This window comes from Nematostella vectensis, chromosome 3 (assembly GCF_932526225.1).
Source record: "Nematostella vectensis chromosome 3, jaNemVect1.1, whole genome shotgun sequence".
Taxonomy (NCBI): Eukaryota; Metazoa; Cnidaria; class Anthozoa; order Actiniaria; family Edwardsiidae; genus Nematostella; species Nematostella vectensis.
This window is the reverse complement of record NC_064036.1, coordinates 3,464,517-3,489,147: the sequence shown is the minus strand read 5'-3', so window position 1 is coordinate 3,489,147 and position 24,631 is coordinate 3,464,517. Positions and strand designations below refer to the sequence as shown.

Sequence of the window (24,631 nt, the reverse complement as noted above, 5' to 3'; positions counted from 1 at the left end):
CTGATTTGTCCTTGACTTTATTAATATGTGCATTAGATAACATTTTCATGTTGCTCAACAACAAAATATACAAAAGACATAAATATGATAGTATCTGCTAAATGCCGTGAAAGACCATGTATACAGAAATTCCTTTGATAAGAATTAAAAAAGTAAAAACTCATGTTTGAGCTGAAAACAGGGTCAGCTTTTATACCTGAAATAAATAGCTAGAAAGATTAGCTAAAACCGAGCTTTCTTGGTCAACTAATCTAGTTGAAAGATTAGATTCTAGTTGGATGAAGAGTGAGAGGGGTCATCAAACAGTTCCTTCAACTCTGCCAAGCTGCTGTACAGGTTTTTTACAAATCTTTCACTGTTCGTCTTGTTGGAGGAGATTTTTGAGGACACGTGGAAGAATATTCTGTTTTCGTCTGGTACCATGTACGAGACGCCGTAACCATCGTCAGCTACAGGGCCAAACCCACCACCAGGGGAGATCTGATAATAATAAGGAGACATGATAACATTACGAAGTGATTTTACGAATAATGTTCAGGGATCAACATTACATATACAATGAAAAGAGTGTGTCCAGGTTATTCGCCACCAGGGGAGATCTGATAATAATAAGGAGACACGATAACACGACGAAGTGATTTTACGAATAATGTTCAGGGATCAACATTACATATACAATGAAAAGAGTGTGTCCAGGTTATTCGCCACCAGGGGAGATCTGATAATAATAAGGAGACACGATAACACGACGAAGTGATTTTACGAATAATGTCCAGGGATCAACATTACATATACAATGAAAAGAGTGTGTCCAGGTTATTCGCCACCAGGGGAGATCTGATAATAATAAGGAGACACGATAACACGACGAAGTGATTTTACGAATAATGTTCAGGGATCAACATTACATATACAATGAAAAGAGTGTGTCCAGGTTATTCGCCACCAGGGGAGATCTGATAATAAGAAGGGGACATGATAACACGACGAAGTGATTTTACGGATAATGTTCAGGGATCAACATTACATATACAATGAAAAGAGTGTGTTCAGGTTATTCGCCACCAGGGGAGATATGGTAATAATAAGGAGACATGATAACACGACGAAGTGATTTTACGAATAATGTTCAGGGATCTACATTACATATACAATGAAAAGAGTGTGTCCAGGTTATTCGCCACCAGGGGAGATCTGATAATAATAACGAGACACGATAACACGACTAAGTGATTTTACGAATAATGTTCAGGGATCAACATTACATATACAATGAAAAGAGTGTGTTCAGGTTATTCGCCACCAGGGGAGATCTGATAATAATAAGGGTACACGATAAATGGTGTTCAAACAATTTTAAGAACAATGTTCATGGCTCGACATTACAAATACAATGAAAAGAATGTGTATAGTTTATTCAATACAATCCCATTTGTACATTTGCGGTAGCTGTGTTTCGTAAAGGGTAAGGGAGCAAGTGAAAGGAAAGACTTGAAGCGCTTCTGGTTCCAACTTTGTGAACAAAAAAACTTGGACGGCATTTAAACAGTTTAAGGGCTATGTTACTACAATTGCCTTGGAAGACTAGATAATATGGGTGGAATATATAATACAGCCCAACAGCTTGTGTGCGCGTGTGTGTGTGTGTGTGTGTGTGTGTGTGGGGGGGGGGAATGATAGGGGTGGTATACTTACCATGTGCATGAGCTCTGGTTCGTTGACACTGAAGTGTTCCGCAGTCATCTGCTGCTGAGGCTGTTGACTGGTGGACAGCGTCCATGGCAACGTCAAAGCGCTCTTCAGGAACTCGCTATCCTGTAACACACACGTTTAGCATTATTGGCAGCAGGCCAAGATGAATCACTTAGACTAGCCTAGCACCACTTACATATCCTTGCCCCCTGCAGACGACAAACAGTGCAAACAGATGCCTGTCACAGCCTTTGCCATTCATACAATCCTTGTACATGATAGCATGCTTCTCAGCCGCTGCTCGCATTAGTCTTATCTTCTCTTCGCGACTGGCTTCCTTGCTCATGAATGCTTGTACAAATGCCTTGGCCTCAGAAGTCAAGCTGCGGACTGTCTCTGTTCGCCCATGGAGATAGAGTCGCGTCATGGACGACTCGTACGTCAATGGGTGCTTGCCTTCAGAGTCTTTGTAGTAAGCAATCTGTAGGGCTAGCTGAATGAAGGCGTCTGGACTGACCTATCGGGCATGTTCATTAAACTTTTTGCCATACCACTGATATAGAAAGTTGTCAATAAGATTAAAGACAAAGTTAAAGCTGCACTTGCACTATGAAAGAGGGATTTTTCTAATTGGGTAAGCACATACCTAATAAGGTCACCCATTGGTCACACGTACAAATGAAGCAATTAAAGTTGTGTCCAAAAAATGTACAATTGCTATATCACCGAGCTGATTATTGTATTTGTCGAGAAAGATTGATTAAACTTTAACAGATGTAGCATCTCCGTATTAAACGAGTTTTTTCAGCAGTTCATACAAGGTGGAGTAATCTTGAGCATACCTTGATTTTCTTGATGAATCCCTTGCCAAAATCATCGTGAGTGATAACTTTGTGTTGAAGATCATCATTATTCTGAAAGGATATGGAAACAACTATTTCACTCAATCTGTGTAAAAGATTAATATACTTTAATAACTTTTTTTTGTTACTGTATACCTTCTTTCTTTTGGTTTGTTGTACATATGCTCATGATAACACTCTTTCAGGGATGCTTTCAGTAGCCAGAGAGTGCCTCCATTCCTTTTTTGTAATACTTTCTTCTTTTTTTGTGTGTTGTATGCTCATAATAACGGTAAATCTTTGGACTTTTACTCAAATGCAAGCTTGTAGATAATAAGGGTTTAAGGGTGTATAGTGCAACTGATCTGTTAGCGAACGTGAAGTCAGTATAGGTGATCACATACCTTCTTGCAAAAAGTAACTGCATTTTCCACTATCTGCGCTAGTTGTGGTGTAACGTCCCAGTACAAGCGACATGGTCTTTGCAAATTGTGTGTCCTCACATTGTGGCTGCGGTGAGCCCCACCAATGGGGTTACATCTACCCTTATCATTGTATGTACGATATACGAACCTGAAACAGCCGAGTCATGAGTACACATAGACTGCATTCGGTTACATCTACCCTTATCATTGTATGTACGATATACGAACCTGAAACAGCCGAGTCATGAGTACACATAGACTGCATTCGGTTACATCTACCCTTATCATTGTATGTACGATATACGAACCTGAAACAGCCGAGTCATGAGTACACATAGACTGCATTCGGTTACATCTACCCTTATCATTGTATGTACGATATACGAACCTGAAACAGCCGAGTCATGAGTACACATAGACTGCATTCGGTTACATCTACCCTTATCATTGTATGTACGATATACGAACCTGAAACAGCCGAGTCATGAGTACACATAGACTGCATTCGGTTACATCTACCCTTATCATTGTATGTACGATATACGAACCTGAAACAGCCGAGTCATGAGTACACATAGACTGCATTCGGTTACACCTACCCTTATCATTGTATGTACGATATACGAACCTGAAACAGCCGAGTCATGAGTACACATAGACTGCATTCGGTTACACCTACCCTTATCATTGTATGTACGATATACGAACCTGAAACAGCCGAGTCATGAGTAGACATAGACTGCATTCATACAGAATTTAAAATATATATATATTTAATATTCCTATTATAAACTTCGAATCGATGTAACAGACAGCACTTTTTGACCGAGTACATTCCTGGTAGATTTAAAATACACCAAAAACTGGTATTCCACTATGAGGCAGAGGCGAATACCAGTTTTTGGTGTATTGTATTTATTCTTCTGGTTCACGATCACGACAATTTGGGCTTTTTGTATTTATCCTTATAGAATAAACACATTGACACCTCAACCGACCTGTACCGGCTTTGGGAAGTACCCACAACCCAAAAAATTCATAAATTCAAAATAAACACAACAAGATGAAGATACTCAGGCATCAGTCTAAGGGATAAATGGTCTTGCAGATATGCATCCAACCAAGGTGTTGGCATCTACTCTTAAGCCAAATAATAGCACAGGTTCTTTGACAAATCTCAAATCGAACAAGGAGAGAAAAGCAGAATCACCCCTCTCAATAAAACGCTCAAAATACCACACAAGGGAGAGAAATCAGCAAACACAGCTCAAGACACAAATAGATACCTTTATTCTGATCCTCCAGGTACATTTCAATGGCCTCAAAACACAATGTTCATTCCTTGAAGGATTGTACAACCACGAAAATATCTTTACGTATTGTAAAGCATTCTGGGAGATCCAGGGGAAAATTCACAAGGGGAGGGCCAGTCAACACTCCTCTCCCCAAAGTCAGATGGTTTTTTAGAAGTCTTTTCACCCCGAAGCCAAACGAATCAATTCCAGGCCATACAGACCCAGAATAGCAGTGTAAACAATTTGGGAATCAATTTTATTTCAGAAAAGACAGCATTTAGGAGAGCTGTGGTGATTCATTAGAAAATTATTTTCTCATCCAGGCAAAGCCAAACAAGAAAAAATCATCATGAATCCACCTTTGCTTGCAAATATCCATAAGCAAAGCACTCAATTATGCCCCAAAAGACTTCATGATGTCCTGAGACACTCTCCTAATTTTTGATGAAAAATACAAGCAACCATCAACTTGTGCTGGCTTCAGCACATCGACGAGGGATTAAAAGTGGGGACCGCAAAGCACTGTTGGAAAGCTTGGATACCGCTGACTAGGTGCAGCTGTGTTGGACTTTGACGGGCTGTATAAAACTCAGAATAGGGGGGGAGGTATCTGTTTTCAGTCTGTTTTTTGTAAATTCAGCTCCAAAAAAGCCAGGAGTCAATGGGTTAAACACTAGTGGTTACCCGTGAAATATTCACGAAAAGCAGTTCTTTGTGCCTTCATTTTGAGTCCCCAATATATTTATCTCATATTTAATTTACCTGTATTTCAGTATTCCACCTTTTCTTATATCCGTGTTGGGAGCCCTGTGTATGATGTTTTTGGCGGGAAACCAAAATTCAAACCATGCCAGTAAGCGCGTTCATATCGTGAATCCTCGCTTCGCTGGCTTTCTTGGGCTTAGTGTATTATTTGGTGGTCGATTCCATACTTTTAAATGATAATTGATGTAACTGAAAGGTATGTGGGCCTGTAAACACAAAATGACCGCCAACTGTTTGTAATGAACAAAACCTTTTGCTTTTATAAAATCGAAGTACTTATACCGAGATTGATCTGATAAAATAAGAAGTGTTGTGCACCATCTCGATCTGATTAAAAGAGCGTCTATGCAACGTCCTTTAATGGATTGAATTGAAGTTCAAAAGTCTTGCAGTTGTAGATAAAAGCTCTTTTCTTCCGTTTTCTTGTTTGCGAACAGTTTTGTTTATGCGCGATGGAGCTAAAGAATATACTTTCTTTCCGAGGTAGGAAAAATGCCTTTCTAAATAACGATAAAAAGACGGTTGTATTTTCAGCTACAATTAATCTATCTATACAATGAAACTACGGCAAGTATTCGAATTCTTTTTAAGATTTGATTTTCCGCGCGCTCCAAAGTTTGTTACACATCTTCCGAAGTTGTCTAGAAAAAGATTTCTCCTCTACAATGGTATTTTTAGATAGAATCAAAAAGCCCAAACTGTCGCGATCTCGTACCAGAACAATGAATACAATACACAAAAAACTGGAAATCGACTCTGCCTTTTTTTTCTGTTAAAAAAGGATTTATTAATAACTTATTTGGTTCAGATACATGTTCAATACCAACATGAATTGTTTATAAGCAAAATGTTCACTACATTTCGTTTAAATATATTCCCAACAAACACACAAAGGAAAGAAGGCAGATTCGATTTCCAGTTTTTGGTGTATGGTATTTTTGGAGATAGACTTGTTTCTGTATACTTTTAGTGTGTTTTTCTTGGGAGCAACTTCAGAATACCCGTCCACTGTGGAGCCACGTTACTGCCGCGCTTCCAAAAACGCGTGAGTTAAAACTTTTCTATCCGGTATAATCTTGAAATAAAAACCATTTTGCACACCTCCTCTCCGGTAATGTGTGGAAATGGCGTGGTTTCGGAGTTTTCTAGCTCAGCCGTTTTTTTTTTTCGAAAAAAGGTGGTCAACAGTCTATTTCTTAGCGTATTATATATAGTATAGATTGTATCTGTCTAATGATAAAAGTAATGTTAAAACGAGCCTAACAAAAGAGGGTCACGCCTTAATTGTTTCCTTTTGCAAACTTACAAGTGGACAAATTTAATAAAAGGCTTCTTTGCTCAAAGTCAGTTGGATTGTAATTGAGGCTAAGTGGTTAGTCATTTATTAAATAGATATTACCATTAATTAATTCACGGCAAAACAAATCAATTTCTGCTTTCGTGCGAATATCGATCAACTTATTGATCGATTTCAAAAAGGCAGGAAAACAAAAAACACTTGCGCACGGCCAACTAAGTATAACTAAAACTTAGTATAACTAAATGTTTCTTTACCATGCCCCCCCCCCCAATTTTTTTAGGCTTGCTACGGCTATGAGAATCAAGAGATCCATCGGCCCAATAGAGGAGAAATCAAACTCAAACGTTTTGCTTGGCTTATTCAAAGTTCAGCACCGATTTTGACGTTATCTGTGTATGTTTATAAAAACCTTGTCCCTGAGTTGGAAGGTCATCAGCAACACTCTGATGGGATTCAATTTCAACAACTTTTCACTAGCACAGTCAACAATTTTACTTGATGAATCATCACTTTACCAGTTGAAAACTACAGGTTTTATCCTAAAGGTGGTACGAATTCCAACAATAAAAAAAGAATGGTACGTATTAAGTAAAAACGGTATGTGGAGAACCAAATTCGCTTTGTGCTGTTTTATAAGACAAAAAAGCCGTAAAATATGCCAACAAAGCCAAAAAACCTGATACGCACTTCAAGCTGATCGTCATTGGTAATTGGTCTGAGATGTGGAAATCTTACCCTCAAAATCAGCCGATCACAGGGTGCGTACTATCCTAGTCATATAATTAATGTGCTTCTTTATAAAAAACAAGGCTGACGTTTCTGATTTCCACTTACTCGTAGGTGCGAGCATACTCAAGCATGTGTCCAATAAAAAGCAAGGCTGACGTTTCTGATTTCCACTTACTCGTAGGTGAGAGCATACTCAAGCATGTGTCCAATAAAAAAAAAACAAGGCTGACGTTTCTGATTTACACTTACTCGTAGGTGAGAACATACTCAAGCATTTGTCCAATAAAAAAACAAGGCTGACATTTCTGATTTACACTTACTCGTAGGTGAGAGCATACTCAAGCATGTGTCCAATAACAGGAGCATCTGCCCAAGAGTGCTCTGCATTGATTCCACACTTGCCGTCAGTAAAGACCACCAGGCAGAAGCTCTTATCAAACCATAAGCTCCGACCGTCACCATGCATAATGTACTTGGCCCGATCTGACAACTCAGAGAAGGTCTTGTCTTCCAGCAACACCTGACATTTATTTCAGACATGAATATACAAAGATTAACAGTACTTTCTTATTGTGTCAAGCATAAAATGAGTACTCCTTAGAGCGATGCCAAATTGATCCCTTGTAATCAAAGCAAATACAGTATCCCATTAAAGGCTGACACAGATGAGACATACAGATTGCGGGGAGGCAAATAAGCATAAAGAAGAACATCACTCACTGGACGAGGTATTGTGTTTTCTCTCTGCTATGAATTCCTATTTGTACAAGTTAACACTTACCACAAAAAGAGCTTCCTCAATGGTCTCCATGGATTGCCTGTTAAGCCCATCTCCAAAGTACTCTTTTCTGATTGTGGCCCACTCAGTTCGTGGAAGTCCAGTCAAGGCAGGAATGCTTCCTTCTGGGTGTTCTCTCTTCACTACAAACACAATACAAATACATAAAACCCTTCAGACTATGCATGTCAACGTAAAATGCAAAAGAAAAGAGAAAGGTTAGACAAAAACGTTGTCACATTTACCGTCAGAGTGTTTGGCATCGGCTATAATCCACTCAAACTGTCCTTCCAAGTCCAGACAGGAGATAGCTTTTCCATGGCTATCTTGCACTGGCACCATGTACATATTGCCTCCACAGATGACCACAATATGCTGAAATAGCAATCAGTTGAACATCTGTAAGATACATGCAGTATTAATCAAACCCACTTTTAGCACAGCAGCTCTGCCTAAATACCTCTTGTTCTGTATGTTCAAAGTGGACAAGCTCATCAACATCTTCTTTTGGGATCCTGGTGAGTTTAAAGAAGAACATCAAAACAAACAGTGTCATACAGTATCTCACATGTGGTTGTTCGAAAAAAGGTCACCATAAAATTGTAACTTTCCTAAGGATTCACTTGGACTAGCCTTTGTAGTACCTTACTGTCTTGAAAGTTCTCTCATATTGAGCCATGCAAGTGGGGATGGTGTTACGAATCAGCAATGGTCTCAACTGCTCGGTTTCTAGCTCCTGGTGGTACTTTAGGAAGAAGTATGTGATCACTGCTGCCCTGTAGAACACACAATAAATGATACAGGCTACAGACAGCAAACATGCGACAATATGCGACTTTCATTTCCAAAGCAGTCCCAGCTGGGGACGTTGGTGGTGGGATTTGTTTTGATAAGTTCAGATCTGTTATCACAGTCCCTAGTATCTTGTCAAGTCAGGGGTAAGAAAACAAGCAGACGTAAGAAAAATAGAAAGTGCTTCTCTTTCTACAGTACCCTGTTATTTTATAGTGGGGGAAGATTAAAGATATTAGGTCAACATTTACCAGGCGGAGGTTACAAAACATGCCATTTAAAAGTTCTTCAATTAGACTTCAATTTGGTAAAGGTGTCCTAAAGCTTGTGTCCTAACATAGAAAATGTCTGGTTTATTTGTAACCGCCGAAGAGCTGTTTTGTTTGCTATTGTTATTTAGCCGCCAAAAGCTGAAGCGTGCACCAGTTTGTCATCCAAAAAGATGTAAAACCTCATTTCCAGCAAATTTTTGTAAGTCAAATTATTTGTGTACCTGGACGGCTGCTCTCTGGTCGGGTACCATCCCTGGTCCAGGCAGTAATAGTTGCTGTTGATTGGTAGAGGCGACCGTCCCATCAGGTAGACATACTTTTCCCACCAGTCAGTACAGTAGTTGGTTGCCCACCAGGACTTCAGCTGCAGAATGAACTGAAGCTTTGGGCCAAGGTTCTTCTCAAAATCCTGTAAACATCATAAACTCATTAACCATGCAAGATAAAAATGGAGAGTCTACTGGGTACAGAGTTCTACAATTCTTGAAGAAAATAAAGGCACAATTACAATAAATGATTATTTTTTGCACGTTATGGGCCCTGGGTGATGAAGGCACTTACAATTATTTATAGAGAGTATGGAGAGTAGTGTAAGCATGGGAATTAGGATACTTTTTCAGCGATTTCTTTATAAAATAAATTAAAATAAAACCCCAATCTATGTTAAATATTGAACTCAGCGAATAAAATATTTCTCACCTATGTTAATATTCTAATTCCCGTGGTGTAAGGCTTGCTTTCTACTATTTTATTCTTTTGAGGCCTGAGGGAGTACTAAATTGAAGAGGGGTGCTAAAATGAGCATATATGCTACTTCATATCTAGGTTCAGTTAGTATCCTAATCAGCAGCATCTGATTTTACCACAGGACTGTAATGGAGTGGGCCAAGCCACAATACCACAAATGAAGAAACTAAAAAACTGATATAGACAGGAGCACAAAATGGCAAAATTGAAATTGAAATGGATGTGCTAGCTTTGTTGATTTTTGGCCTAAAAAGTTTCTTGTGAAATATAAAACAAATATAAGCTTTTTTGGGGGTACAGTAGATGATCTGTTCTTGAGATAAGGGGGGGGGGGGGGTGAATCCGCTGATTTTTTCAGCGGATTGGCGGATTTAGGAAATACAGCAAATCACGGATCTGTTGCCAATTTGGGCACAGATTTCAGATTTTAAATGAATTTAAATCAACGCTATTGTTTATCTGTCAAACCATGCGGATCTAAAAATATCTGCGGATCCACAGATTTGCCCTAAAAATGTTGCGGATCGGCGGATTTACATACCCCTATTCACCCCCCTGATAAGATTGGGCAAAATAGCCATCAATCAAGAGATATTGGCCAAATTGGGCAATTATTTCAGACAAATCAATAGCCTTACAAGTTTCAATATCTCAAGAACAGATTATTTTCCAAAAAGTACCAGAGTTTATTTGTTTGTTTTTATTGCACAAGGAACCTCTAGGCAAAAAATCAAACAAATATAAGCTTATACAAGTTTTCAATTTGAACTTTGCCATTTTTTGCTCCTGTCGCTCATACAATATATCTTACACACCTTGGAGAGCTCCTCCATCTTGTTGTACTCTTCAGAGTCAAGCAATGGCTTGACAGAGGACAAGAACCTCTGGCATGTGCTCTTGAGTGGAGGGACAGGCATTCGTGGAAGGCTATTTTGGTAACTGTATAAAGTAGGATGATGGCCACTGCATATACGAACCATCAAACCCCAGAGCAGGGTCACTATACTCTGGGACCTGGGAGGCTGGTCTGAAAACATAATAAAATATCAAAAGTATAAGACAAGACATATACCAAGCAATTTGAGTGATGGTGGACAGAAATCTTGTTACTGAAAAGAAAGAAACCTTTTCATCAGCTATTGTTTTCCATTTTGGTGGGGAAGTCTGAAATAGTGCAGTTTCCTTAAACTCTTTTTAAAGAATTAAAAAATTCTAAGATAATGATACCACAAAATATTGACAGAGAATTTTGTGTTGCAATGTTAAGCACAATAAAATAAAAACCATGTTAAGTACTTAGCATACTTACACATCCATCCTCTGTAAGCAAGCAGCATTCTAAGCATATACTGTCGCAAATAGAGTAGAACAATGAAAAAGCCAAGACCAGTCACCAGGGACACCACTATCAGTCGGAAGTTGTAGGGGTACCTTTCATCTAGGTATAGGATGTCACTTAGCGACCATATTGCATGGATTATGGGTTGTAGCAGTGCATACTCATAGTGGTGATTGAAATGGATTATAGCAGCAATTACAAGTACAGCACCAAGGAGATTAGACCAAGTGGTAGGCCACAAACCATTCTGAATTTGTCGACTGAAAGATAAACACAAATCAATAATCTGTTTATGACTAAGCAAGGTAAACAAGGATATCCCAGGGGAAAGGGCTCACACTCAATTATCTTTATTTGATTAAGCAGAGTAAACAAAGATATCCCAGGTGTGGATTGGCCAAATTACCACCCCCTATTTGGAAGAATTTCTGTTAATTTATTTCTTGTATCCATTTAGTTTTACATTCATCTTGTATCCATTTCCCATTACAAGCTTCATGTATTAGAAGTTAAAAAGAATATCAAATCTACGATAACAGCAGCAACACAGTATATATGTAATTAAAACAAAATTAGTAAAAATTTCCATTTCTGAACACAGGCAGCCCAAAGCTTCTGTCAGTAGTTTATAAAGGAATGCATGGGGAAATTCATATGCTAGCAAAAAAAAAAATACTTTAAGACCTTGTAATATCATGTTTGAGTCTTCCTTCATTTCAATTTTGCTGATAGAATGTCAGCAGAGCGAGTTTGAAGCCAGCCACAAATTGTACTTCTTAGAAAAACATACCTGTCATTTCTCCCGCATTAGGCAGGAGTCTCAAGATTATAAACCAATGACTGTAACCTTGGGCCGCCTGTGTTTCTGAATGAAATCTATATGTTTTTTTATTTAGTAGTTGTTGTTTGTTGATCAATTACAACAATAACACAAATCTTGTCTGATATAAAAAGTATATTTGCGAATTCCCTCACGTAAAACCAGTGCAAAATCAATATATTATTTATGTATATGCCTAGGACCCTTTAAACCCTTAAATAAATTACCTCGATACGTCAGAAATATAAGTGGGGTTCAAAGTCCACGGCGCCGAGATCACATACACGCCGAATTACAATCCGAAACTTCCCGTTGATATTTAGGTCGAGTAAAAATAGCAGTTTAATAGCTTGTTTTACCGTGCGATAAGATATATTGACTCTCGCTTTCTCAGGCTCCAAATTTGCCACCAGGGCTTGAAATCACTAAAATATTTTTTTATTGAAAAAAGTTATTTTGACGTTGTTTTGATGAGAAAGCCGTCTTCTCTATCATCAGTCATGTGAATGAAATGTGTCTCGAACCGGAATTGATTGTGAGCATATTTAGCTGAGTAAAAATCAAATCAAAACAATATTTTTTTTCCGCAACAAACGAGAAACGTGGTCGCGAAAATACGGGCTGGTACACGCGCAAAACACAACAGGAATAAGTACGATGTTTGTTTTTGCAAAACATTAAAGCAGATAGAATTTGGATGGAAGAAATTCTTTCAAAATATATTCAGGGTAAATACTTCTTTCAAGAAATCTAGATCAAAATAGTCGTATGCTCGTAAACAAACGAAATATTCGTAAATATTTCAACGAGCACATGGGAACGGAAAGAAAACAAACTTACCGTGTCCGAAAAGCACATTTCTTCAATGACCGAAAAGTACTCTTCAGAAGCTCGACTTCAGCTTCTTTCGTGCTCGTTCCCTCAGCATGAAGCCTTACATCTGGTCTAGTGATGGCGGCCCTGGCTTCAGCCATATTCAAACGCCAAAGAAATGGCTTTTTCGGCCTGTATTGCCTTCAGCTTTCACGTACAAAGTGCGACTAGGCCGCCGGTACGGTACGTATTTGTTTTTAAGCGAGCTCAGCCAATCAGGAAACAGATATGAAACATACCTCCAGTTACTTGCCAATCCGAACTCGTGATAGATTGAAGCGACCTTGAGTGACCTTACAACATAACAAAGTATAACAGCGAATGAAAATAGATTGTGACACACTCTCGACATATATTGACCCTTTTTTTTAGAGAAAAGAAGGGGCAGTCGAAGTTTCGCAAAAATAGCGTAAAATATAGCGATCACGTTGCATTGGCCCTGTTCCCTCTCGCGCTAAACTTGGTGATCGTAGCATAATTAGTCAGTTTCCCGCGTAATTTCAAGATGGCGGCTGTGGGAGTTCGATTCTCTTGTATCGTTGCAATGGACTTAAAGCGAGGGATTGGCAAAAATAATGACCTTCCATGGAAAATAAGGTAAGAGAAAGAGTTCTATTGCTGGTGAGCAATCACTTATTTGCCTATCCATAGAAGGAGATGGATTGCGAGTTTATGTTCCTTACTCGTGGATCCCCCTCCAAAAGTAAACTTATGTTACTTTTAAATAAGCTTTACTTATACTTAAACACTACAAGGATCACGGCTTTGCTATCGCTAACGTCTTTTTTTCTTAATGGATCTTATGTGAACGTTTGCTATCGTGAATATATAGAAAACTAGGATAAATAAAGTTAATATAAGCTCAGACACACGAGAGGTAAAATTGCCCCCCCCCCCTCACTTTTTAAGCCATTTTTTTGTAATATGCGTGTTTAAAATGACTTTAGCTGTTTTTTTTGTCATGTAATTTATAGTGTTGCTGAAAACGTTTTTATTTCTAGAGGTGATATGAAGTTCTTTACCGAAAAAACATCTGAAGTAAAAACAGAAGGTAAAAGGGAAGCAATTTCTTTAGAATATTTATTGCATTGTATTTTTCTAATATGATTTATTTTTTTGTCGAATTGTTTAAGGAAAACAGAATGCAGTAATAATGGGCCGAAAGGTTTGGGAATCTATTCCTGAAAAATTCCGCCCTCTCAAAGGGAGACTAAACATTGTTCTTAGCAGGACATTAAGGTATTAGCTAATGCTCAAGTCATATACTGCTTAGACTGTTCTCTTGTATGAGTATGACTCACATGAAAATCTTGTATCTTTTCTCTCTAGTGAGCCACCACAGGGAGCCCAGCTCTGTAGAAGCTTCGAACAAGCTCTAACAATTCTTTCAACTGATCCTTACACAGAAAAGATAGAAAATGTGTTTGTTTGTGGTGGTTCAGCTTTGTATAAGGTAAAATATTAGTCCTAGATTATAGGGCTAGAGGGGAATCTTCCTTTTCAAACCAACAATCTTTCATTTTAAACCAAGAATGATGAATGAATCAATGGATTTAAGAAATTGTAACATGGTGTTTTTCAGGATGCAATTGCCCATTCAGCTTGCACCAGAATCTACATTACCTACATCGATCAAGAGTTTGATTGCGATGTATTTTTTCCTGAATTTGATCAAAATACCTACCATTTAGTTGAGTAAGTGATTTTTACCTATCTAATGATTGACAGCCTTTCCAGGGCCTGGGGCACTCAGACACAAGAATGACATGCACCATATTTTTCTGGCATTTTTTTTGGGAGTAAAACCTACATGGCAAGACCTGAGGCTGGAGAAAGAAGAGAGAGGGAGACAGGGCACATGCTAGACAGAAATAAGGTGCACACACACTAAGGTGCGGAGGGTAGGGTGGGAGAGGCCTTGTTGCTGTTGCCCTTGTTTTTCCATATAAATGTTCACCCAATGAACCTTTCTCAACAGGAAAATGCTACCCTCTTTTTCCCTAGTCCTTTGCACTTGCCAAACATGCTACATAGTATGAGGAGGAGGGGGGGGGGGGGTGTTCAGGCAATGTTTGCAGTATTTTGGGGAGAAACATCAGTTTACCCCAGTGTTTCCCACATATTTTTTTTCTGTTAATATGAGGCAGAAGAAACAACATCATCCCATTCCCTTACTATTTGGGAATATGATATTCAGGTATCATTTCCTTGGATTTTTAATTGAGGTTCTGTATTTATCCTAGAATTCTTTTAGAATCTTGCTCACTACAACTTGAGTTGTCTGACCTGCACCACCCTTGGGCTTCTTCATCTTGGGTCTTGTGGTTCCTAGGTTACAATTTTTGTCACAATTTTTGTCCTATCTTTTAGAGACCCTGATGTACCAAGTGTCCAGCATGAGGAGAAAGGCATCAAATACAAGTTCTGTGTGTATGATAGGTGTCAATAGTACAGGCAAGCAATTCTTGTTCAATGATGACATGCAATGGTATGGTAAATAAATATTGTGTACATATATGTGACAAAACCAAAATATTATCGTTTTGCTTTTGAACATTGGCATGTGTTAACAGGTGTTGGGGTAAAGGTTGGGTTATTTAAAAACTACATTACTGCCATGTTCTTTATAAAAGTTTTAACAATTTTTAAAAATTTGTTTTTTATTATATCCATATATACATCTTTGATTTCAAACTCTTCTCAGAGACATGCAGTATAAAAGGTGTGTGCCTGGTCCAGTAAGCCATTCCCACTGAATTTGTAGAGTGCACAGCTCCATGATGGTCTGCACCCAGGGGGTGTCTTTTAGGGGTGAAAATGAAAATGCCCTGATTTTTTTTACCTCGGTATCTTTTAGGGTGCTATTATAGCCATCGCTCATCTAATTGTAGGTGTTTTTAGATCACTAACCAGCGAAAAAATCATGCAACCCACGGGACGAAAATTGATTGCGAGCTTAACAACGATCTGTTTGTTTTGTTTCTATTACAAATTATTTACTTTTGTTTTAGGGATCTTTTAGGGGGTAATTTCATGCCTAACCACACCCATTTTTGTATCTTTTAGGTTTGTTTTAAAAAAGTCCCGACGATGATCCCCATCCGTTTAATATCGGAGTAACCCCCCCCTCCCCCCCGGGAACTGCCGCTCTGCTTTTTAAATATTTACGGAGCAGCTCTGCACTCAAGGAATACTAGCAGGAATGACGACTCAGACCAGGTGGGCGCCTTTTATCCCCACAGCTCCTTCTTTATGTGATATTGATTGTGTGTTTTATAAGTGTTAATCTGAATTTATAAGGGTCATTTGAGTTTGAATTCTGTACTATCTGGGCTTTTTCTACTGTTGTTAGAACCCCTGATGGTCCTACCCCCTAGTCGTGGTGAGATCGGCTTGAATGAGTACTGGTCTAAATTCCTGGGCTTATCATAATCAAATGGTGATGGGGTACTAGAGAAATAACCCTCCTCAGTTTCGCTTGAAGTTTGAGGCTTTAACACATTTAGTGGCGGAAGGAACACCTTGGGGTGTGTTGTTTTGCGCCCATTGCTAGGGGATGCCTCCGTGGACTCGAGATGCATGATGCTTGGACTTGAAGGGTGCTGGTGGTGATGAAGCAGAGGGGAAGATGGCAAAGACTTGCACACATAATCGTAGTGCTGTGAGGGTACCTCTGCTTTACTGACTGAAAGTATATTTAAAGGCTGCGGGGCCATGCTGCTCAGTGACAACATGTTTATTTTGTGACTCTTGCTAGGCACCAGAGTAGTACTTTCAACAATGCCGGAAGGCGACAACGTACCGGTGCCTAGCGCGTCTGTACTCCCTTGCATCAGGGTGTTTGTTCTTTGTGAGGAAATTACGAGGTCCGGGATATCAGGGGAAAATTTTTCCCGGGTCTTTCTCGTGTACTGGGCGCATGTGGTTACTGGTGAGCATGTGCGTCGTCGCTCTACCGCTGTATGTTGCATTGCGGCGAGAATCGCGTCCTCTGTGTAACAAGTGGAAGAGCTGCGAGCGCGGCTAACCTCTTGTTCTTTTCGTTGATTTATCGGGCTGTTATCGGAGAGGGTTCGGCGTATAGCGGTTTTCGCCGGTGTCCCATCAGTGGATGTAGCTCTGAGTTCTTTCGCCTCTTTTGGATATAAAATTAAAGGGAGGCTGAAATCTAGCGCTTGTTTCCCTTCACTAGCTGGCGTACGACTGCGCTTTTCATCGTGCCCACTCGTGGAAAAATAAGTGCGCGTTACATCGCGTTCATATGTAGATTTATAAGTGATTTTTACGCCACGTTCGCATGACGGCTTACGAGTATTCTCTTTCTGTGTTTTCATTACATCTCGTTCATGTGATGACAAATTGCGCGCGACTACATGCGTTCTTTTATCGCTGATACGAAAACTTTCTTCACGGTGATCACATGTGGGTGTAGGAGAACGATCGCCTTTACATGTGGATGGAGAAGTGCGCACTACGTCGCGTTCACCCGTGGATGTATGTGTCCGTCTTCCACCGTGTTCACACTTAGATCTGTGGGTTACTTTTTTATCGTCTCCACACCCCGATACATGTGGGTGGTCTATGTCAGTCGAAGACACTCTAATGTCGATGGTATTTCCCATATTATGCTGCATTTGCGATCCCGTTTGCTCCGTCGACTTTTTTCTTGTATTCCCGACTGGCAAAAGCTCTTCCTTAGATGGTGGAAATGGCCATTTGATTTCAGCGTTATTAGCACAATGTTCACTTAGATACGATTTTAATTTCTCTTGTTCCATAGTGGAGACAGTGAAGCGACGAAGCATGTTTGGGCTTTTAGCTTCAAGCCCGCCACTAAGTGTCAGTTGGATATTCCCCTCGGTAATCCTCCTGCGTGCTGTCGGCGATCTTGCTTCCATGGCATCGCCAACATATAGCTTTGCCCCGCCAGTGAGGGAATAATCGGTGGCGGTGTTCTCACATGGTGCTAAAAACTCGCAGCCTCTATTCGCTTGTAACAACAAATCAGTGTTTTTATTATAATCGTGTTCTAAATTGGACCTTGCAGGCCTTGGGGTCATACCTGGTGGTTCTATTTCTAGATCCTTCATTGCTTGTGCCCAGGTTCCCCCTGTTTTATTTGGATGATTGAGAGACTCTGTCGAGTCAGTCGAAGAGGACGCTGAATCCCTCAGTTGTAGGAGTTTTTCGAGCCCAGTCAGGCTGCAATGGTCGAGGGACGAACTTCCCTCTGAATCCGAAAAGTGTAGGCTGATCTTCTCATCCTCTGACGCTGAACGACTAGTGTTAAATAAAGACCCTCTCCTCAGTGGTCTCTGCGTATCAGCGGTTTCAGCAGAGCATTTCTCGGAAAAGCGTGTTATTGCCTCCATGTCAATCGGGTCAAAATGGCAAATAGAGCGCTTTCGTCTCCGCTGATGAGATCCTGTTGTCGACAGGTCCGGTTCCTCCGCAACAATCGTCAGCAGGTTTGAAGCCGATGCCTCGGTCACGTGCGTGTCGGTGTGGGGTGCTTCAGGGGCGAGTCTAGGACCCATCAGTGGCCACGAGCATTTGCGTGGATCGGGCAGTCGCTCCATTTGCTCTTCGAGTCTTTTCATCTCGATGTTGAAGCTACCTGGCTTGGTCAAGTATTTGCTGTCCCTGCAGGCGGTAATCAGCAAACGCACGGTACCCAGGCTACCAGCGTTCAGAGAGTAATCAAATGCCGTTTTCCTTGCATTGTCTTCGATCCACGGGTTGGCTTTGGCGTCCAGTAGCGCCTGGATGAGATTGTCTGGTGATGTGGTTATGCACGCATGCATCAGCGCCGTTCGGCCTTGAGTGTCCTGTAGGTTTACCTTAGCTCGATTCCTGATAAGGTATTTCACCAATTTCTCCTTCTCCCCCTGATTCCCATTGGAAGCGCATGCTAGTATTAGTGGAGTCTCCTGATTGGTTGAACGGACGTCAATCTGGGTACCCCCATCTAGGAGCATTCTGACAAGGCGGAGCTTGAGGTCACGACTCGCGCGAAGGATTTCTTTCGCACCGACCAAGTCCCCCATCGCTTAATACGACAAATTCTAAAGAGTGAAAACAAATGATAAGAATATGTTTTTATGCCATACAGGTGTTGCATGACGCAATACCGTCATGGTTTGTCTTACGTGGGTGTGTTGTCCTATGGCGTCATGTAATAGTAGGGTCGGTTGATAACAGTGTTTATACATTTTAAATAATGTATATGATTAAAAAGGTCTTTGTTTTTCATCGGGTTTGCTCTAAACTCCAAAAAATGCAGCGTTCACATCGCACATGTACAATACTTGTAAATAATATATTGTTCCCGTACAATACTTGTAAATAATATATTGATCCCGTACAATACTTGTAAATAATATATTGATCCCGTACAATACTTGTAAATAATATATTGTTCCCGTACAATACTTGGGATTTCGAAAACCACTCTAACGCAAGGCGCTTATCGTGCGAGATCATAATAACATTTTTGATTTTCGCATCATATATTAGGGCGACGGTGAAAAATTCGGGGATTAAATGAGCCGCCCTATTTCCCACACTAACGCTTCAGGGTTTTATTTTTTATTTTTCCATCTTCTTCTTTTATCGCGCTGTCTCGCTACGCCTAATCATCACGATCACACGACAGATCCCGCGTGTTATCGCTAGTTCGTGCTATCGAAACACATCTTGTTTTTAATAAACATCACGTTATTTTTTAAATTATTTTTTTAGGTAGCTGTACGTTTTAGATTTATTATCGAAAGATATCACTTATACTTGAAATGAAAACGTTGTTGGTTTCTTTTAGTTTTATATTAAAGTGCGGAATTGTGATTATACAGATTATGAATCATTCACGTTCACGACGTTACAGCCGGGCGAAAAGGTTGTTTCCTTTTTTTCTTAATTTCCAGTTATCACATCAAGATGGTGTTTATGATTGCTACTGATAAACCTTCCGGACTGAACTTTGAAAAGAATACATTGTACACTCACACATTTACCCACGAACAGAACATAGGATATGATATTATCGCTATATTCCATCCAAACTATCCCCGTAGTGCATGCTTAATTTCTTGTCACGTATTCTTCGTGTATTTTTTCTAGATTATGTTCTATCTGACAATGAAAGGAAACAGATTGAAAGCATGAGATAAGAAGTTAGAATATTAAGCAATAGATTATCAGGGGTTAACAACTATCGTCTTTTTCTGACAATTTAGAAATCAATGCTTAGTTAACTTATGCCGTATTTGTGTTTGATATTTCAGAGGATCTCGAGTGTTAAATGTTATTGCAGTAAAGGGGTGTCATTTAAATTAATCGTTTACTGTAATTTACTAATATACCGCCTAAGCACAATGATGGCTGACAAATAAATGAAGAGCTTACCAGACCAACACGAAAAAAAACGTGATTTAAAGTAGATCCAAACCCTCTGAGAATTGTAAATGTTTTTTTCCTTGCAACATGTTGACTGATGTTTAGCTTACGACGCTTACGTTTCTAATTGACTCGGAGTAGACCTGAGTCTGTTTTATGAGAAGAGACGACTCGCCTTCCCACGCAGACGTCGGACTCAGCGCGTCTGGAACTGAGCGTTCTAAAACAGGAAGTGAGAACACGCCATTACGCGAATACGGTGCGAGGCAGTGTGCCATGACAGTACAATAAGAGGATATAACAGGATATAACACGAAGTTACGGTAAAGGAAGAGTTTCAGATGTTTAGGAAATGGCAATCGATTCACACGGTCATTTCGCGTTCAAAGCACGTCATTGAACAGCATGGTGACGTCACAACGCAGACACTGTCACACACGACACAGCACGAAACCGTTACGATACGACGTAGTCTCAGCACCGATATGACACGAAAGAAAGAGCACGACAAAGACACAGACACGATGCAAACACAGCATTACAAAATAAGGCACAGACAAAAGTTGACACAACAAGGACGACACGGACACAGCATGAAAATGATACGATACGGGGCACAGCACGATACAGACACGACACGGACACAGCACGACACGGACATAGCACGACACAGACACGATACAGACACGACACTGACACAACACGATACGGACACGAGACGGACACAGCACGATACAGACACGAGACAGACACAGCACGATACGGACACGAGACGGACACAGCACGATACAGACACGAGACGGACACAGCACGATACAGACACGAGACGGACACAGCACGATACAGACACGAGACGGACACAGCACGATACAGACACAAGACGGACACAGCACGATACGGACACGAGACGGACAGCACGATACAGACACGAGACGGACACAGCACGATACAGACACGAGACGGACACAGCACGATACAGACACAAGACGGACACAGCACGATACAGACACGATATGGACACAGCACGACACAGACACGACACTGACACGATACGGACACGACACAGACACGAGACGGACACAGCACGATACAGACACGAGACGGACACAGCACGATACAGACACGACACGGACACAGCACGACACAGACACGATACAGACACGACACTGACACGATACGGACACGACACAGACACAACACGATACGGACACGAGACGGACACAGCACGAGACGGACACAGCACGATACAGACACGAGACGGACACAGCACGATACAGACACGAGACGGACACAGCACGATACAGACACGAGACGGACACAGCACGATACAGACACAAGACGGACACAGCACGATACAGACACAAGACGGACACAGCACGATACAGACACGATATGGACACGACACAGACACAACACGAGACGGACACAGCACGATACAGACACGAGACGGACACAGCACGATACAGACACGAGACGGACACAGCACGATACAGACACGAGACGGACACAGCACGATACAGACGCAATCTGCAGACACAGAAGACACAGTCCCGACATGGTCACAACCAAAGCTCAACGCTCACGAGACAGTCACAGCATAATACGGCACGGTCACCACGCAATAACCACAGTACAACAGTCACGAACCAGTCACGACATGACACAGACACGAATCAGTCACGACATGACACAGACACGAATCAGTCACGGCGTGACACAGACACGAATCAGTCACGACATGACACAGACACGAATCAGTCACGACATGACACAGATTCGACACAGACATGACACAGACACGACACAGTCACGACATGACAGAGACACGACATGACAGAGACACGACACAGTCACGACATGACAGACACGACACAGTCACGACATGACAGACACGACACATTAACGACATGACAGACACGACACAGTCACGACATGACACAGATTCGACACAGTCACGTCATGACACAGATTCGACACAGTCACGGCATGACACAGATTCGACACAGACACGACACAGTAACGACATGACAGACACGACACAGTCACGAAATGACAGACACGACACATTAACGACATGACAGACACGACACAGTCACGACATGACACAGATTCGACACAGTCACGTCATGACACAGATTCGACACAGTCACGACATGACGTAGATTCGACACAATAACGACATAACAGAGACACGACACAATAACGACATGACAGACACGACACAGTCACGACATGACAGACACGACACATTAACGACATGACAGACACGACACAGTCACGACATGACACAGATTCGACACAGTCACGTCATGACACAGATTCGACACAGTCACGGCATGACACAGATTCGACACAGACACGACATGACAGAGACACGACACAGTAACGACATGACAGACACGACACAGTCACGACATGACAGACACGACACATTAACGACATGACAGACACGACACAGTCACGACATGACACAGATTCGACACAGTCACGGCATGACACAGATTCGACACAGACACGACACAGTCACGACATGACGTAGATTCGACACAATCACGACATGACAGAGACACGACACAGTAACGACATGACAGACACGACACAGTCACGACATGACAAAGACACGACGAAGTCACGTCATGACTCAGATTCGACACAGTCACGACATGACAGATTCGACACAGACATGACACAGACACGACACAGTCACGACATGACAGAGACACGACACAGCCACGACATGACAGAGACACGACACAGTCACGACATGACAGACACGACACAGTCACGACATGACCACGACACGACGAAGTCACGTCATGACACATATTCGACACAGTCACGACATGACACAAATTCGACAGTTAATATTCAAATAGTCTTTACACTTCGAGCAAATTGTATCTGCATTTGCTTAATTTCTTGATTGTTTTTTTTTTTTAAAGTGCGGTCAGATATTGCAGTGCGCTCATACAAAATAAAAGAAATATTACGCGTAAAAACGCTTTACATTCCCTATACAAAATGTTTACGTAGATTGTGTTTTAATATAGCTATTTTGTTTGCTTTTTATTTCACCCTATGAACGGACACTACACCGCTTGGGTCCAAAGCACAAACTCTTCACAAAACTACTTTAATTCTTTTTTTGAGTCGAAGAGCTATAGAAAATGGCTTGACTTTTCCTCATTAAGCTTCAGCATTGCTCGAACGCCTACCTGATCTCATAAAAATGCGCAAGAGTAAAGCGTAGATGATGGAGAATACCAAGCAAAAAAGAACACATTTTTTACAGCTTTTGAAATATTACTGTGTGAAAAAAGAGCTTTACATAAAATCTACAACAAAATTGGGGGATATTGCCCAAACATCTACACATCTAATTTATCCCTATTACAAAAAATAGAGATAGCGTCTTGTTGCTATTAAGATGCTACAACAAAACGGATGAAAACATATTTCCAACCTGAAAGCTATCTTTAAAATGAAGTATCTGACGTAAGAAAGGAAGCATAATGGCTTTTGAGTGCGAAGACCACAAGACTGAAAAGGGAGGAAAAGTAAACTCCATAGATGGGTATGATTACGAGAAAAATACATCGGCATCAGTGACTATAATTAATTTCAACATAAATTGAGCGGTGCTTTGCTAAAAAACCAATAAAAGAGGAGATTGTTCATTTGATTTGGAAAACACATCGATTTTAAGTCTCCTTTCCGTCCATATGGCATTTCAAGGCATATTCCATGCCACAGGAGATATCTCTTTGCCATCATATTCTGAATCTAGATTAAAATATTTTTTACACATTTTGAGGAAACGAATCTGATTATAGGCTATTCGTTTCCTTGGTATTCCCGCATGATAAACTCTAGTAGACACACGGTGTTGTTTTGACGGAGCTCTCCTACTCAGCGCTCGCCAAAATATACACCTGATTTAGCTCTAATTCGTGCTTACCGAGCATAGTATGAGTTGTGTTCGGAGGAGAAGCCCGGAGGGAGTAGAGAGCGACGAGAGTGAAGCTGACGCTGATAAACAAGGTTGCGCTCGTTATGCGTCGTTCAACCGAGTACCCACGGTTCCACCTGTTCCCTTAATTAGTGAACTGTTATTCTTCGGGATCCCTGCTTGAGAGAGTTTCTTAATTGTACAGGCCTTTGAAAAATATTGGCATTTTTGCATGTACTTCAACTGTCAAGTTCAGGTAAAACCTTTTACCGCTAGCAATGAAAATGAATTCTTACTTGAGTTTTTTTTGTGTGTGTGTGTAAGAGCAGTCATGAATTTTCCTTGAATCCATCTGCAAAGCGCACATAACCCGGATGTATAATTATTCTCGTTCAAAGAATGATTTCATGCTGCCACGATATCAAAATAAAAGATAGTTATGGCTTAGAAACGAAAGCGTTTAGTAGCACATTCATTATTTTTCGGTATACTGGTACACATGTGTTTTTTTTTTAATTTATACTTCTCGATGGAAATTTCTGCTAGGTAAAAGGCCATTCAGATATCACTGAACTATATCTCAAAGACAACCTCGTGATCTTAACTTACAGTCAGTAC

General features: G+C 40.7%; 4 protein-coding genes across 8 annotated transcripts; 2 read left to right on the top strand and 2 right to left on the bottom strand.

The window, feature by feature from the left end:
• On the bottom strand, positions 1-12,874 carry LOC5510047 (carnitine O-palmitoyltransferase 1, liver isoform-like). Of its 2 annotated transcripts, none has more exons than XM_048724452.1 (14): positions 12,637-12,870; positions 10,947-11,236; positions 10,453-10,664; positions 9,112-9,299; positions 8,471-8,602; positions 8,287-8,341; positions 8,072-8,201; positions 7,830-7,969; positions 7,369-7,568; positions 2,939-3,107; positions 2,535-2,606; positions 1,889-2,209; positions 1,696-1,815; positions 1-480 (listed from the first exon to the last, which is right to left on the bottom strand). In XM_048724452.1, the coding sequence occupies exons 1-14, from the start codon at positions 12,768-12,770 to the stop codon at positions 271-273; spliced, it is 2,373 nt and encodes a 790-aa protein (XP_048580409.1). In that variant the 5' UTR covers positions 12,771-12,870; the 3' UTR covers positions 1-270. The 2 variants fall into 2 exon arrangements, with proteins under 2 accessions (XP_048580409.1, XP_048580410.1); XM_048724453.1 differs by lacking the exon at positions 1-480 and adding an exon at positions 1,278-1,313 and having other exon boundaries at positions 12,637-12,874.
• On the top strand, positions 12,046-15,202 carry LOC5510046 (dihydrofolate reductase). Of its 3 annotated transcripts, none has more exons than XM_048724460.1 (6): positions 12,046-12,119; positions 13,671-13,720; positions 13,803-13,908; positions 13,999-14,122; positions 14,252-14,364; positions 15,040-15,202. In XM_048724460.1, exons 2-6 carry the CDS (start codon positions 13,678-13,680, stop codon positions 15,116-15,118), a joined length of 465 nt encoding a protein of 154 aa, XP_048580417.1. In that variant the 5' UTR covers positions 12,046-12,119; positions 13,671-13,677; the 3' UTR covers positions 15,119-15,202. The 3 variants fall into 3 exon arrangements, with proteins under 3 accessions (XP_048580417.1, XP_001630551.2, XP_032235056.2); XM_001630501.3 differs by lacking the exon at positions 12,046-12,119 and adding an exon at positions 13,002-13,266; XM_032379165.2 differs by lacking the exon at positions 12,046-12,119 and adding an exon at positions 13,226-13,290.
• LOC5510045 lies at positions 14,870-24,631 on the bottom strand. 2 transcript variants are annotated; one of them, XM_032379158.2, is made up of 3 exons: positions 24,023-24,631; positions 20,074-20,284; positions 14,870-18,734 (listed from the first exon to the last, which is right to left on the bottom strand). In XM_032379158.2, the coding sequence occupies exon 3, from the start codon at positions 18,714-18,716 to the stop codon at positions 15,972-15,974; it is 2,745 nt and encodes a 914-aa protein (XP_032235049.2). In that variant the 5' UTR covers positions 18,717-18,734; positions 20,074-20,284; positions 24,023-24,631; the 3' UTR covers positions 14,870-15,971. The 2 variants fall into 2 exon arrangements, with proteins under 2 accessions (XP_032235049.2, XP_032235050.2); XM_032379159.2 differs by having other exon boundaries at positions 20,184-20,284; positions 24,023-24,630.
• LOC125561325 (coagulation factor V-like) lies at positions 20,550-21,665 on the top strand. Its single transcript, XM_048725453.1, has one exon. It carries the CDS (start codon positions 20,550-20,552, stop codon positions 21,663-21,665), a length of 1,116 nt encoding a protein of 371 aa, XP_048581410.1.